The following is a 13118-nucleotide window of genomic DNA, read 5'->3' on the forward strand; positions in this document are numbered from 1 at the left end:
TTTCCTGCTGGTGCGGCGAGATGGCGCAGTGGTTAGCACTGCTGCCTCACGGCGCTGAGGACCCGAGTTTGATCTCGGCCAGGGGTCACTGTCCGTGTGGAGTTTGCACATTCTCCCAATGTCTGCATGGGTCTCACCCCCACAACCCAAAGCTGTGCAGAGTAGGTGGATTGGCCATGCTAAATTGCCCTTTCATTGGAAAAAAATAATTGGGTACTCTAAATTTTGAAAAACGAAAAACAATTTTTAAGAAGGGCAGTTACCTGCTCCTGCATAAATATGTTTCCCTGCAAACAAGTAAAGTTCTTTAAACATACATTAATCTTTTACCTGTGACTCCGTCAGCAAGTGCAGCAGCCGTCTCAGATGACTTAAGGAGGCTCCATTCTGGAAGCATAAAGCGACATGTGCTTTGTGCGCTATGAATTCTACTGAAATCGCATTAATTAAAAAACAAACTTCAATCGCCAAAATGCTGACCTACCATACAGTCTTCAGTCTTACAATCGCACAAAGCATCATAAACATCCTTCAGTTTTCCCTCTAGAACCAGTGATGCCAACACATCTCTTAACAGGTTTTCCCCCAGAATTTCATGGAAGCATAAAACTTGGGAACAGAACAGTTAATTAACATGTGAATAGTACATCCATTATCAACAGCCATACTACATATACACATCTTGTTTCTTTCAACATTAATTTTTTTAAGAACAATTCCTAAAACAAACCTCAACTGGATACATGATATTATATTTAAACATATAATTAATGCAAGCTGTTTTATGCAACTTACCACTTTTACAATCTTCTTCGGCCTCTTTGTAGTTCTTCTATAAAGAAATACAGAAGTGTTAACGTTTATTCAATCAGGTTCCGAAATACTTACAATAACTAATATTTAACACTGGTTCTATGTTTCTTGGCAAAATCCATCTCATAACATACAGTATAAAAAGTGTAAAAAATTAGATTGTTTGGTATTCACCTGACAATATTATGCATTACATTCACTGTACCCCTCTCTCATCTTCCTCAACTGCACCCCTCCAAAAACGGAGGACACACCTAGATCTGCAACCGTGTACCTCATGCCCTGCCAATGAGTAGAGGGCTGAAGTTCAATTCAAGGTTGAACATGATGCCAAGGGGGCAAATTATGTTGTGCATCTGAGACAGTGGTCAAAATCTATTAAGTTGTTGGCAAGAAAGCATATTTTATAGGGGACTTGATGAGCTAGTATTTGCATAATGGCTGATTGACTTCCTATGAACATATAAAGTTTTACTTGTGGTTAGGTGTCTTCCATAAAATTAACATGAAAGATTGTAACAGGAACACAAACTTAAAATAGAGGCTGCCCTTCCCCAAGTTGAAAATGAAGCATACATAAAATAGGCAGATTCTCTTTGATCCGAGTTCATTCGGAAAAAGGATCAGTTGGATGACATTAGTTTGTTCAAAACTTGATGAGAAAGTGAAAATCAATAGTAGATTGTGTTAATTTATTTCAAAACGGTCCTTCAACTGTCTCCAGTGGTCAATCTTTGCAATATTGTATTTCAGCCTCGGGTAAATCTTACAAGAATCTGTACTGTTACATAGGGGAAGGCCATTTATACTGAGATATTCGAGGCCTGGAAATCGAACCTGAGAAAGGGATACCAGCAACCGAGAGTCCAAGGACCAATCCCACTTCCCGGAAACACCTGCCAAGTGTGCGGTCGAAGATGTGGCTTGAGGATCGGGCTCATCAGCCATGCAAGAACCCACAGAACCCACGACCAGTAACACAGAATTTCCTAGGTGGACAATCATATTCGTTAGCGAGTGATTGCCAAAGATGATTGTATTTCAGCCTCAGGCAAATCTTTTTTTTTTTAATAAATGTTTTTTATTGGGTTTTTGAATAAAGTATATTTACCGTTGTGTACACAAAATAGAATATATATACACACACACACACACACACATAGAAGAGAAGGGTAAACACACAAAAAACAAAACAACAAAAAAAAAGTTGGAATAAAATAACTGGGAGGGTATTATGTGCTAGCTCAACAACAGCAGCTCTGTCCAATTTGCAATATTATTTTTAGAACATAAGTCGGCATCTGTTTGTGGGGGAGGGGGGGGTAGAACTGGGGGGGGGGGGGGGTGCATAGACATTTGGGCGCCGGGGAAACAAATACGGAACAATTTCAGAGAGCAATATGCGAATGGATCTGGTGTTGGTGTTGTCGCTTGCTTCTCCCGGACGGTTTTCGCTACTGTTGTCTGTAGCCACGTAAAATGGCTGCGTTCCGATTAATCTGGCAAAAACCCAGTTTAAAATGGCTAACCCGAAAGACTGCTGGGAAAAGCAGCTAAGAAGACACAAGCAGGCAGCTGCAGACAGTATTGCATATTCGGCTCTGGGAAGTTAGCCCAGATCGATACTCAGGGCTATCAACAGCCCATCAACCCAGGTATTTGCAGTTGCATTCAGGACTGTTTGCAGCCCATCTATTCAGACATCCACAGTTAAATCGGCTATCCCCGGGAACAATTGCAACATATTAGCAATTGAATACCGGGCCAGACCTGTCGGCGCCTGCAGTGGCCGAAACAAAGACAGGTGAGCGACCACCCCCCGATCAAGGAATCGCCTCACCATTGGACACATCGACCCCAGAGATTGGGGACAGATCCAATCACTTGGGACTCGGGGTCAAGGGCCGCCCCGGGAGGCGGGAAGCCCCTGGGCCCTATAAAAGTGAAGGTCCAAGTTCAGATCTCACTCTCTCGCCTCTTCGCCTGCTCGAGACCTTCGCAAGACCAGCCACCGGCAATAGTAAGTTTGAATCCAGCGATCGCTATCCGGTAGAGACACCCAGCCACCGACCTGTAGCAGCCTTTTGAATCCCGCGGGCCAGATTTGATTGGACAAGCCATTTGTTTCCCTGACCTGGTGGGCTCTTCCTAAGTTAAGTATTGGCCAGTAGTGATAGGTTTATTATATAGAAAGTAGTATTAGGGTATTAATATTGCTTGTTGTATGTAATAAATGACCGTTGTTTTAATCCTTCCTAAGCGGTGTGCTGTATTATTAATCATAACCTGAACTTGAACCACGTGGCGGTATCATAAAGATACCTGGCGACTCATGAGCAAAGGTGACGTAAACAGAGCAAATAGACTAAGGTTAAAAAGAGCAACATAATTGGCGACTACCTGACGGGACCCGACTTAGAAATGGAAAACCACTCCGGGAGAACCCCAACATTTTGAATTAGAATCCAATCGGAAACAAAACAAAAAAAAAAACCCACAAGTGTTTAAGCGGTTCTGGTTAATAATTCACAATTCGGAAGTGTGTATATGCATGCGTAACTAACAGGGTTATAAGGCAAAATTGATAGATTTTTTGTTGCGTCAAAACTATCGGCAGTTGGTATTTCAGAAATTAGCGCAAGCCGTACCCGCATCTACCACACCACCTTAGCCCCCTGTTCCAAATTCGAACGTAACGAGCAGATAAGAGAGAGCCATGCAGGCAATGCAAGCGATGCAGCGCCTCATGAACCCCGAAGAATTTGCTGTTGCAGCAGTCAGCAGCGTAGGAGCGGGACAGTGTCCCGTTTGGGAAGTGGAAATCCGCAAATTTCTGCAGGGCAAAGGATGGCCCGTGTGGAAGGATTTCTGCAATAACGACGACTCAGGTCCTGGAAGTATAGGGCATACTTGGTGGGAGAACCTGAGTGAGATCCACAGAAAGAGTTCAGCAAAAGCGCGCAAGCCGATGGCAATTGTGTCCTGTCTGGCATAATTGCGAGGCACAGAGGAGGTCGTCAGGGCACTCCGCAAGGAAATAGAAGGCATACATCGGATGAATAAAATCGATGTATGCGAGATTGAGAAAGAGAACCTGGAGTTAAAAGGGAAATTAGCAACAAAGGACGAAGAGGTGGCTGACGCCAAACGGGGTCACCAATCTTGTCTGGCGCACTTGAGTAGTTTCCAGTCACAATATGAAAAGGCTTATCAGGACCTGCAGCGTGCAGTCCTGGTAAAGAAAGAAACAGAAAACCAGTTAGAGACGCTCCAGAAACAACGCAATGATCTCAAGGCAGCCTTGAGAGCGCTCCATGCCACAACCACGGAACAAAGGCAGAGTACTTTGGACCATGCAAAGTGCCAAAAGCAGATTGCAGACTTGAAAGCACTGCTTTCTGTCCAAAAGGGATTTCAAGAAACCTTTGGGGAAAGTTTAGACCAGGAAGACGGCCCTGATTGGGAAGAATTGCAAGAGACAGCACAGAGATATGTTCAGGGAGCATGTGCGCAGGGAAAACCCCAAAGGAGGAAAGCACCCCCACCCCCCACACAACAGATAATACAGGCTCCCATGAACCCTGTAACAACCCACCGCACCGCCACAGCAGACGAGGCGGAGGTCTTATATTCCACCCCCCTCACAGTGACCCAATTACGGAACGCGTGTGCCAAAATCACACCGTTCCTCCCCGCTTCAGACCCACACCATTTCTTTGCCACCGTCAAACACCAGGCGACCATGTACGGCCTGGATGAGAAAGAGCAGGTAAAGCTCACGGTCCTCAGCTTAGATCCATCGGTCGCAGCAGCCCTTCCCGAACCACAGAATGTAGGAGGAGGCACCCTTGCAGAAATGCATACCGCGATCCTGGATGCGATCGGGTACAACCGGGGCGACCCCGTAGACGGTCTGAATAAATGCAAACAGAAAAAGTCTGAACACCCCACAGCGTTCACAGGACGCTTGTGGATTCATTTTGAAGCCGTTTTCGGCAACGTAGATCGAGCCCATTTGCCCCCAGACAATATGGACAAGTGGACCCGCACCCTTATCTCCCATGCCACGGAAGCAGGACAGAATGCCTGTAGCAATTATGACCCCTCAGAGGAGGCTCATAATGAAAAGTGGGTGGTCAAAAGATTGTCCTGCGTTTGGGAACAAGCGGCTCACGGCAAATCAGCAACTAGAAACCCTGAGGAAAACCAAGCCGCCGCAGACGTGCAGGCAGTAAGAACCACTCTCCACAACCCCGCCTGGGTAAACGAGGGAAAAAACAGCCCCCCAGCCAAACCGCAAGAGTGCTACAATTGCGGACAATTGGGACATTTTGCTAGAGAATGCAATGGCCCTAGAAAACCACAGAGTGCCCAACCGACAGGCACTCTCGATAAGAAAAAGGCAGAGCCCATAGCGACCGAGAACGGAGGTGTCCACATGATGATTTAAAGGAGACACTTGGTGAAAAGTGTTGTCCTTCCTGATGGAACCTGCAGAATGTTTTATGTTGTCTGTCTGTTTGTTAAATGTTGTTCGTTGTCTTGTCTGTTTGTTAAATGTTGTACGTTGTCTGTTTGTTTGTTAAATGTTGTTCGTTGTCTTGTCTGTTTGTTAAATGTTGTTCGTCCTACAGGAGAATTTTCTCACCGCCCCACACCCATTCACCTGAACTTTTAGCTCTTTTCCAATTGGACGAGCCAGACGCTTGTTCAGCAGTACCAACTTGTCCACAGATACCTGGCCCGCCAGACCAGACGCCCATTCAGAGGAACTAGCTTTTCAGCTGATACGTGGTCACCAGACCAGACGCCCGATCGTAGCTACTCTTCTGATTTGATGGTAGAATCAGAAAAGTAACCCCCACCATGATGACTACATTTTTGTCCGTTCTTTGGTCGCTCAGGCAGTGGAGAAACGGCATGAGACCCGCCCTGCCTGGGGACCCCCCCCCCGTTGGTCAAAAACGCTCGGGTAGGGAAGATACGGTATTGGTCACCGTCCTACCCGGACTCCACCCAAATCTTACCCGTCGCGGCCCACACGCACCTCATTCGAACTTTTCTTTCAAAAACAGTTTTATTTTATTTAGGCAACCTTTGGGTTGCTGCCACATGCTATTTACATCCTGGAACATTTGGATGATAAACCTAGCACTGTTCCACCATTGGGAAGTGTGCCGTGTCCAAACATTTGTTTTGGGAAAAAAAAATGGGGGGGGGGGGAAGAGTCACATACAGTGACCAATTATAAGGGTTTAATTGGCCCCAAGAAGGACAGACACACTAACACACCAGATATTAAACCAAAGTATTTACACACACTACGCTTGTCTTACAGAACTCCAGAAGCTCCAAGTCCGGAGAAAACCAGCGAACACAGGAAAAGGAAAAGGCCATGAGGACTCCTTTCATCGTGCTCAACACTCTTTTGATGGACTTTTGGTTGCGCGGGAACGCGGACCCCATCACTCCAAACCCCTTTACTGTTAACACTTTACTGAATAATAAAACATGCACTGGTTGTTTTTCCTGTAAATAAAAAGAAAATGTATGGAAATGTATGATCCTGAGCTTGACTGCCAAGCCAGGAAAGAATATATTAAATGTTGTGATTGTTATTATATGTTTAGAGAGATAAGATTGTATAATGCTTGGAAAAATTGTTTAGGTAAAATTAGAGGTTCCCAGTTTATTCTTTTATAGATATATGCCCCTGCCTGACATAGCGCCCTCAAGAATTGTTTAGGTACATTTTTGTGCATAGCTAGGGTCAGAGTAGTGGCCATGTAGGAGGTACCACCCCCACCCCCTCCCCCCCCCCCCCGGTCAGGGAACGAAGAGGACAAAATTTATGTGATCCTTCACATTTCGCGTTAGGATCACAAGGCGGGAATGTAGCCACGTAAAATGGCTGCATTCCGATTAATCTGGCCAAAACCCAGTTTAAAATGGCTAACCCGAAAGACTGCTGGGAAAAGCAGCTAAGAAGACACAAGCAAGCAGCTGCAGACAGTATTGCATATTCGGCTCTGGGAAGTTAGCCCAGATTGATACTCAGGGCTATTAACAGCCCATCAACCCAGGTATTTGCAGTTGCATTCAGGACTGTTTGCAGCCCATCTATTCAGACATCCACAGTTAAATCGGCTATCCCCGGGAACAATTACAACATATTAGCAATTGAATACCGGGCCAGACCTGTCGGCGCCTGCAGTGGCCGAAACAAAGACAGGTGAGCGACCACCCCCCGATCAAGGAATCGCCTCACCATTGGACACATCAACCCCAGAGATTGGTGACAGATCCAATCACTTGGGACTCAGGATCAAAGGCCACCCCGGGAGGCGGGAAGCCCCTGGGCCCTATAAAAGTGAGGGTCCAAGTTCAGATCTCGCTCTCTCTCCTCTTCGCCTGCTCGAGACCTTCGCAAGACCAGCCACCGGCAATAGAAAGTTTGAATCCAGCGATCGGTATCCGGTAGAGACACCCAGCCACCGACCTGTAGCAGCCTTCTGAATCCCGCGGGCCAGATCTGATTGGACAAGCCATTCGTTTCCCTGACCTGGTGGGCTCTTCCTAAGTTAAGTATTGGCCAGTAGTGATAGGTTTATTATATAGATAGTAGTATTAGTGTATTAATATTGCTTGTTGTATATAATAAATGACCGTTGTTTTAATCCTTACTAAGCGGTGTGCTGTATTATTAATCATAACCTGAACTTGAACCACGTGGCGGTGTCATAAAGATACCTGGCGACTCATGAGCAAAGGTGACGTAATCAGAGCAAATAGACTAAGGTTAAAAAGAGCAACACTACCCAAATTCCAAGACTGGATAACAAGATCACACAGCCAATGAGGGGTTGTCCATGGTCCTTCGTTCACAAAGTTTTGAAATGTTAGGATTGGACCTAATGCCAGTTGTATGTTCTTGAATGTATCATGATGCTCCTTTTTGATGACAAGTGTTATTAGTGAACTCACCTGGGGCCCACTGCACTCTATCCAGAATGTTAATCAGTTTGTTGAGCTGTCAAATATTGTAATTCGTCAGCTCAAATATTATGCCTCTTTGTACAGCCTAACAGGGGATCTTAAAGGGACTTACAAGATATATGTATTACTCATTCATTGGGGTCTTTCGTGACTCTGGCAATGCCAACTTGAAGTTGGTCATTTCTTCAGGGCCCTATTGAGATGTTCTTTCTTCAGCTACAGCCACCTCCTAATCCATGGCAAGCATGTGGTGTTTGAGACCTGTCTGAAAGAACTCTTCACAGCCTCCGGGTCTTGGCCTGGTTCAAAATCCAGAACCAAGCAATGAGATTAAATTGCAGCCTATATCAACCAGTCTCTGTTTATTCTGGAAGCAGCTTCATAGTAGATGCACCTCTTTAGGAAAATTGGAACAGGGGTAGATCACTTAAGCCTTCAAGCATCTTCTGCCATTCAATGAGATTGCAACTGATCTGCAACCTAACTCTACATACCCCTTTTGCCTCATATTCCTTAATAACTTTTCAAGATGAGCACAATTCGGTGACCACGACCATTTTGGATGGCCCCCTAACAAAAGAAATCCCCGGAGTGCAGAGGCACATCCACATGGTTGATCCCGCGGGGAGGGAGGGCAAAAAAAAAAACCATCAGAATAATCACCTGGAACATTAGGGGACTGAATGGCCCAGAGAAAAGATCCAGTCTTCACCCACCTGAAAAGTATGAAAGCTGACATAATGTTCCTGCAAGAGACGCATGGGGGGAAAAGGACCAACTGCGGGTAAGGAAGGGCTGGGGTGGGACAGACATACCATTCCTGCTACAGGACGAGAGCTAGGGGGGTTAGCCATACTGTTAAATAAGAGGACAATGTTTACTGCGACGAGGATGGTTACAGACCCAGGGGGACAGTACACATGGTCAGATGTGCATTGGAAAGGGTCCTTGTTAACATGTACGCTCTCAACTGGGACATAGAGTTTACAGTGCAGAAGGAGGCCATTCGGCCCATTGGGTCTGCACTGGCCCTTGGAAAGAGCACCCCACCAAAGCCCCATACCTCCACCCTATCCCCGCAACTCTAGTAACCCCACTTAACCTTACTGGACACTAAGGGCAATTTAGCATGGCCAATCCACCTAACCTGCACATCTTTGGACTGTAGGAGGAAACCGGAGCACCCGGAGGAAACCACGCAGACACGGGGAGAACGTGCAGACTCCGCACAGACTGTGACCCAAGCTGGGAATCGAACCTGGGACCCTGGCGCTGTGAAGCAAATATGCTAACCACTGTGCTACCGTGACGACACAAAGTTTATAAAGAAGATCATGGTGGAAAACACAACATTGACAGGGGGGGGATGGACAGACTTCCACAGTGTACAAGACCCTGACTAATCAGGGACAGACAGGTTGAACCTCAAAACAGGGAGGGCCTCCAATATGGCAAAGGAACTAGGCACATTCATGGAGCAGATGGGGACAGTGGACCCATGGAGGTTAACTCACCCAGGGGAGAAGGAGTTCTCCTTCTTCCAGGTTCACAACATATACATCCGGATTAACTTCTTTGTAGTGGGGAAATTGGTACTTCCAGGTATAGTAAGAGTGGAATACTTTGCAATCGTAATCTCTGACCACGCTCCACACTACTTGGATGTGAGGTTGGAGACAGGCCATGCCCAATGTCCCGCATGGAGGTCCTGGCCGAGACTTTCTGCGAGAAAATGTTAGTAATATACAACTGGAACGGGGAGGTCTCACCTTCCACACTCTGGGAGGCAACAAAGGCTGTAATCAGCAATGCAATTATTGCCTATAATGCACGAAAAGACAGGGAAGAGAGCAGGAAACAGCTAGTTGACTCCATACTGGAGGTTGACCGGCAATACTCCGTAGCCCCGACCATAGAGCTCCTGGCGGAGAGGAAAAACCTACAAATGGACTTTGACCTGCTCTCTACAAGGAAAGCACTGCACCAACTCCGCCAGGCATGGGGGACCCTGTACGAGCACGGAGACAAAGCCAGCCGTCTGCTGGCTCACCAGCTGTCTGCTGGCTCACCGGCTGAGGGAAAAAGCACAGATTAGAGACAGCAGGGGCAAACTAGTAGCGGAGCCGTAAAAGGTCAATGATGCATTTAACGACTTCTGTCAAGGCTGTACACCACCGAGCCCCTAAAAGGGGATTTGGGGATGAAACAATTCCTTTATGGACTGTACATGCCAGTTGTGGGGGAGGAAAGGAAACACCATTAGAACTGGGAGAAGTCATGGAGAGCATCAACTCTATGCAGGCGGGGGCACCGAGACCTGACAGATTCCTGGCGGACTTCTACATAGAATTTGAGACGACACTGGCTCCGCACCTGCGGGAGATGTTCACGGACTCGCTGGCGAGGGGCACACTGCCACCTACACTAGAATAAGCCTCAATGATGCTGACATCCAAAAAGGACAAAGACCCAACAGAATGCGGGTCCTCCAGACCCATTTCCCAGCTCAATGCAGACACAAAAATACTGGCCAAAATCCTAGCCAGCAACTGTAGAACTGCGTATCAGAGATGGTTACAGAGGACCAGTGGGGCTTTGTTAAGGAGACATAGCTAATGTTGAATATCAGGCACCTGCTGAATGTGAAAATGACCCCATCCAGAAAGGTATTCACCTCTCTGGACGCAGAAAAGGCCTTCAACAGATTCAAATGCAAGTACCTCACAGAGGTACTGGAGTGGTCCGGGCTTGGAACAGGGTTCGCCACCTGGGTGAAACTCCTGTACAGCGCTCCCATGGCAAACATGCAAACGAACACCACCAGCTCTAAGTATTTCCAACTGCACTGAGGCAAGGCAGGATGCCTGCTGTCCCCAGTGCTGTTCGCCCTAGCAATCGTGCTCAGAGCGACAAAGAATTGGAAGGGAATCCAGAGAGGAGTCAGAAAGCACAGAGTTTCGCTCAATGCAGATGAACTGCTCCTCTACATCGCGGACCCACAAAGCAGCATGGAGGGAATTATGGCGCTTAAGAGTTTGGAGCCTTCTCGAGTTACAAACTCAACCTGAGCAAAAGTGAGAATTTCCCGGTGAACCCGCATGGGGGAGAGGCAGAGCTGGAGGGATTGCCATTTAAACAGGTCCAAAACAAATTCTGCTACCTGGGAATCCAAATTGCCCACGACTGAACACGGATCCACAAGTGGAACCTAGTCAGCCTGGTGGAGGAACTGAAAAAGGACCAATAGAGGTGGGGGACACACTCACTCTCCCTGGCAGGGAGAGTGCAGATGATCAAGATGAACGTACTGTCCAAGTTACTCTTCCTATTCAGATCCATACCGATCTATATCCCCAAGATCTTTTTCAACTCAGTAGAAAAAATGATCATGTCATTTGTGTGAGAGAAGAGGAAGAACCCAAGGATGACAACGAAATACAGCGAAAACAGCGCGGGAGCAGAGAGAGCCGGGACAGCGAAAACAGCGCCGGAGGAGAGAGCCGGGAGATTTTAAAAGCGCGGGAGGAGAGAGCCGGGACAGCGAAAACAGCGCCGGAGGAGAGAGCCGGGACAGCGAAAACAGCGCTGGAGGAGAGAGCCGGGAGATTTAAAAAGCGCGGGAGGAGAGAGCCGGGACAGCGAAAACAGCGCCGGAGGAGAGAGCCGGGAGATTTAAAAAGCGCGGGAGGAGAGAGCCTGGAGGAGAGAGTGTTTTTGTTGGTGTTCGGGTTTATCTTTGAGGTTCTATAAAGAATTTTTTTTTAAAAAATATTTAAATTAATTAACTAGTTGAATATGGCTGGACACGTGATGTGCTGTTGCTGTATGATGATGGAACTGGTGGATCCCATTGAGACCGTCAGTGACCACATCTGCAGCAAGTGTTGGCTGCTCGAGGAACTTCGGCTCAGAATTGATGAGCTGGAGACCGAGCTGCACACACTGCGGCACATCAGGGAGGGGGAACATTACCTGGACGCTTTGTTTCAGGAGGCAGTCACACCCGGTAGAATAAGTTCTGTTAATTCGGACAGTGGTCAGGGACAGAGTGGTGTGACTGCAAGGGAGGCAGGTAGGGGGATCCTGAGTTTAGGAGTTGAGGAGCCTCAGCCCTTGACCTTGTCCAACAGGTATGAGGTACTTGCTCCCTGTGTGGATGAGGAAGAGGGCTGTAGGGAGGATGCGTTGACTGGCCACTGCACCGTGGTACAGGAAGCCATTCAAGAGGGGGGAGCAAAAAGACAAGTGGTAGTTGTAGGGGATTGATGGCATCCTTTGTAAGCCAGATCGTGAGTCCCACATGGTATGTTGCCTGCCCGGTGCCAGGGTGAGGGACATCTCTGATCGGCTTGAAAGGATTTTGGAGAGTGAGGGTGAGGATCCAGTTGTTGTGGTCCACGTTGGGACTAACAACATAGGTAAGACTAGGAAAGAGGACCTGTTTGGGGATTATCAAACACTAGGGACTAAATTAAAGAGCAGGTCCTCCAGGGTTATAATCTCTGGATTACAACCCGAGCCACGTGCCAATTGGCATAGGGTTGAGAAAATTAGAGAAATTAACACGTGGCTAAAGGAGTGGTGCGGGAAAGAGAGATTCCATTTCATGGGGCATTGGCATCAGTACTGGGACAGGAGGGACCTGTACCGTTGGGACGGTCTTCACCTGAACCATTCTGGGACCAGTGTTCTAGCGAATAGGATAAATAGGTTGGTCACAAGGACTTTAAACTAGCAAGTTGGGGGGGGGGAAGGGAAATGTAAAGCTATGGACAGTATAATGGTTAATGGAGATCAAGGCAGCAGGTTACATGACAGGTTATTATAAAGATATGGGTTCAAAGACAAGGAAAATTAGGAGAAAGGGTAAGAGGAAAAATAAATTGCGAAAAGTTACTGATCAAGGTGTTAGGATTCATAACAAAGACATAAAAAACAGCACAAGTGTACTTTACCTGAATGCTCGTAGTATACGAAATAAGGTAAATGATTTGATGGCGCAAATCATCGTGAATGACTATGATTTAGTGGTCATTACTGAAACATGGTTAAAAGATGGTCACGACTGGGAGTTAAATATCCAAGGGTATCAGACTATACGAAAGGATAGAATGCAGGGTAAGGGCGGTGGTGTAGCTTTGTTGTTTAAGGATGGCATCCGGGCAATAGTAAGGGATGATATTGGTGCTATGGAGGACAAGGTTGAATCAATTTGGGTGGAAATCAGGAATAGTAAGGCGAAAAGGTCACTGATAGGAGTAGTCTATAGGCCACCAAATAGTAACAGGATGGTAGGGCAGGCAATAAGC

At 46.9% G+C, this 13118-nt stretch overlaps 1 protein-coding gene across 5 annotated transcripts in view; it reads right to left on the reverse strand.

Moving 5' to 3' along the window:
- LOC140394181 (probable helicase with zinc finger domain) overlaps positions 1-13118 on the reverse strand; it is a 682830-nt gene that overhangs the window by 618102 nt on the left and 51610 nt on the right. For all 5 annotated transcript variants that reach the window (XM_072481139.1, XM_072481135.1, XM_072481136.1 and 2 more), the window contains 3 exons: positions 796-832; positions 485-609; positions 331-387 (listed from right to left, as the gene is read on the reverse strand). In XM_072481139.1, coding sequence (XP_072337240.1) covers positions 331-387; positions 485-609; positions 796-832 — 219 coding nt within the window. The remainder of the gene's footprint in view (positions 1-330; positions 388-484; positions 610-795; positions 833-13118) is intronic.

The sequence above is a fragment of the Scyliorhinus torazame genome, chromosome 17, assembly GCF_047496885.1.
Source record: "Scyliorhinus torazame isolate Kashiwa2021f chromosome 17, sScyTor2.1, whole genome shotgun sequence".
NCBI lineage: Eukaryota > Metazoa > Chordata > Chondrichthyes > Carcharhiniformes > Scyliorhinidae > Scyliorhinus > Scyliorhinus torazame.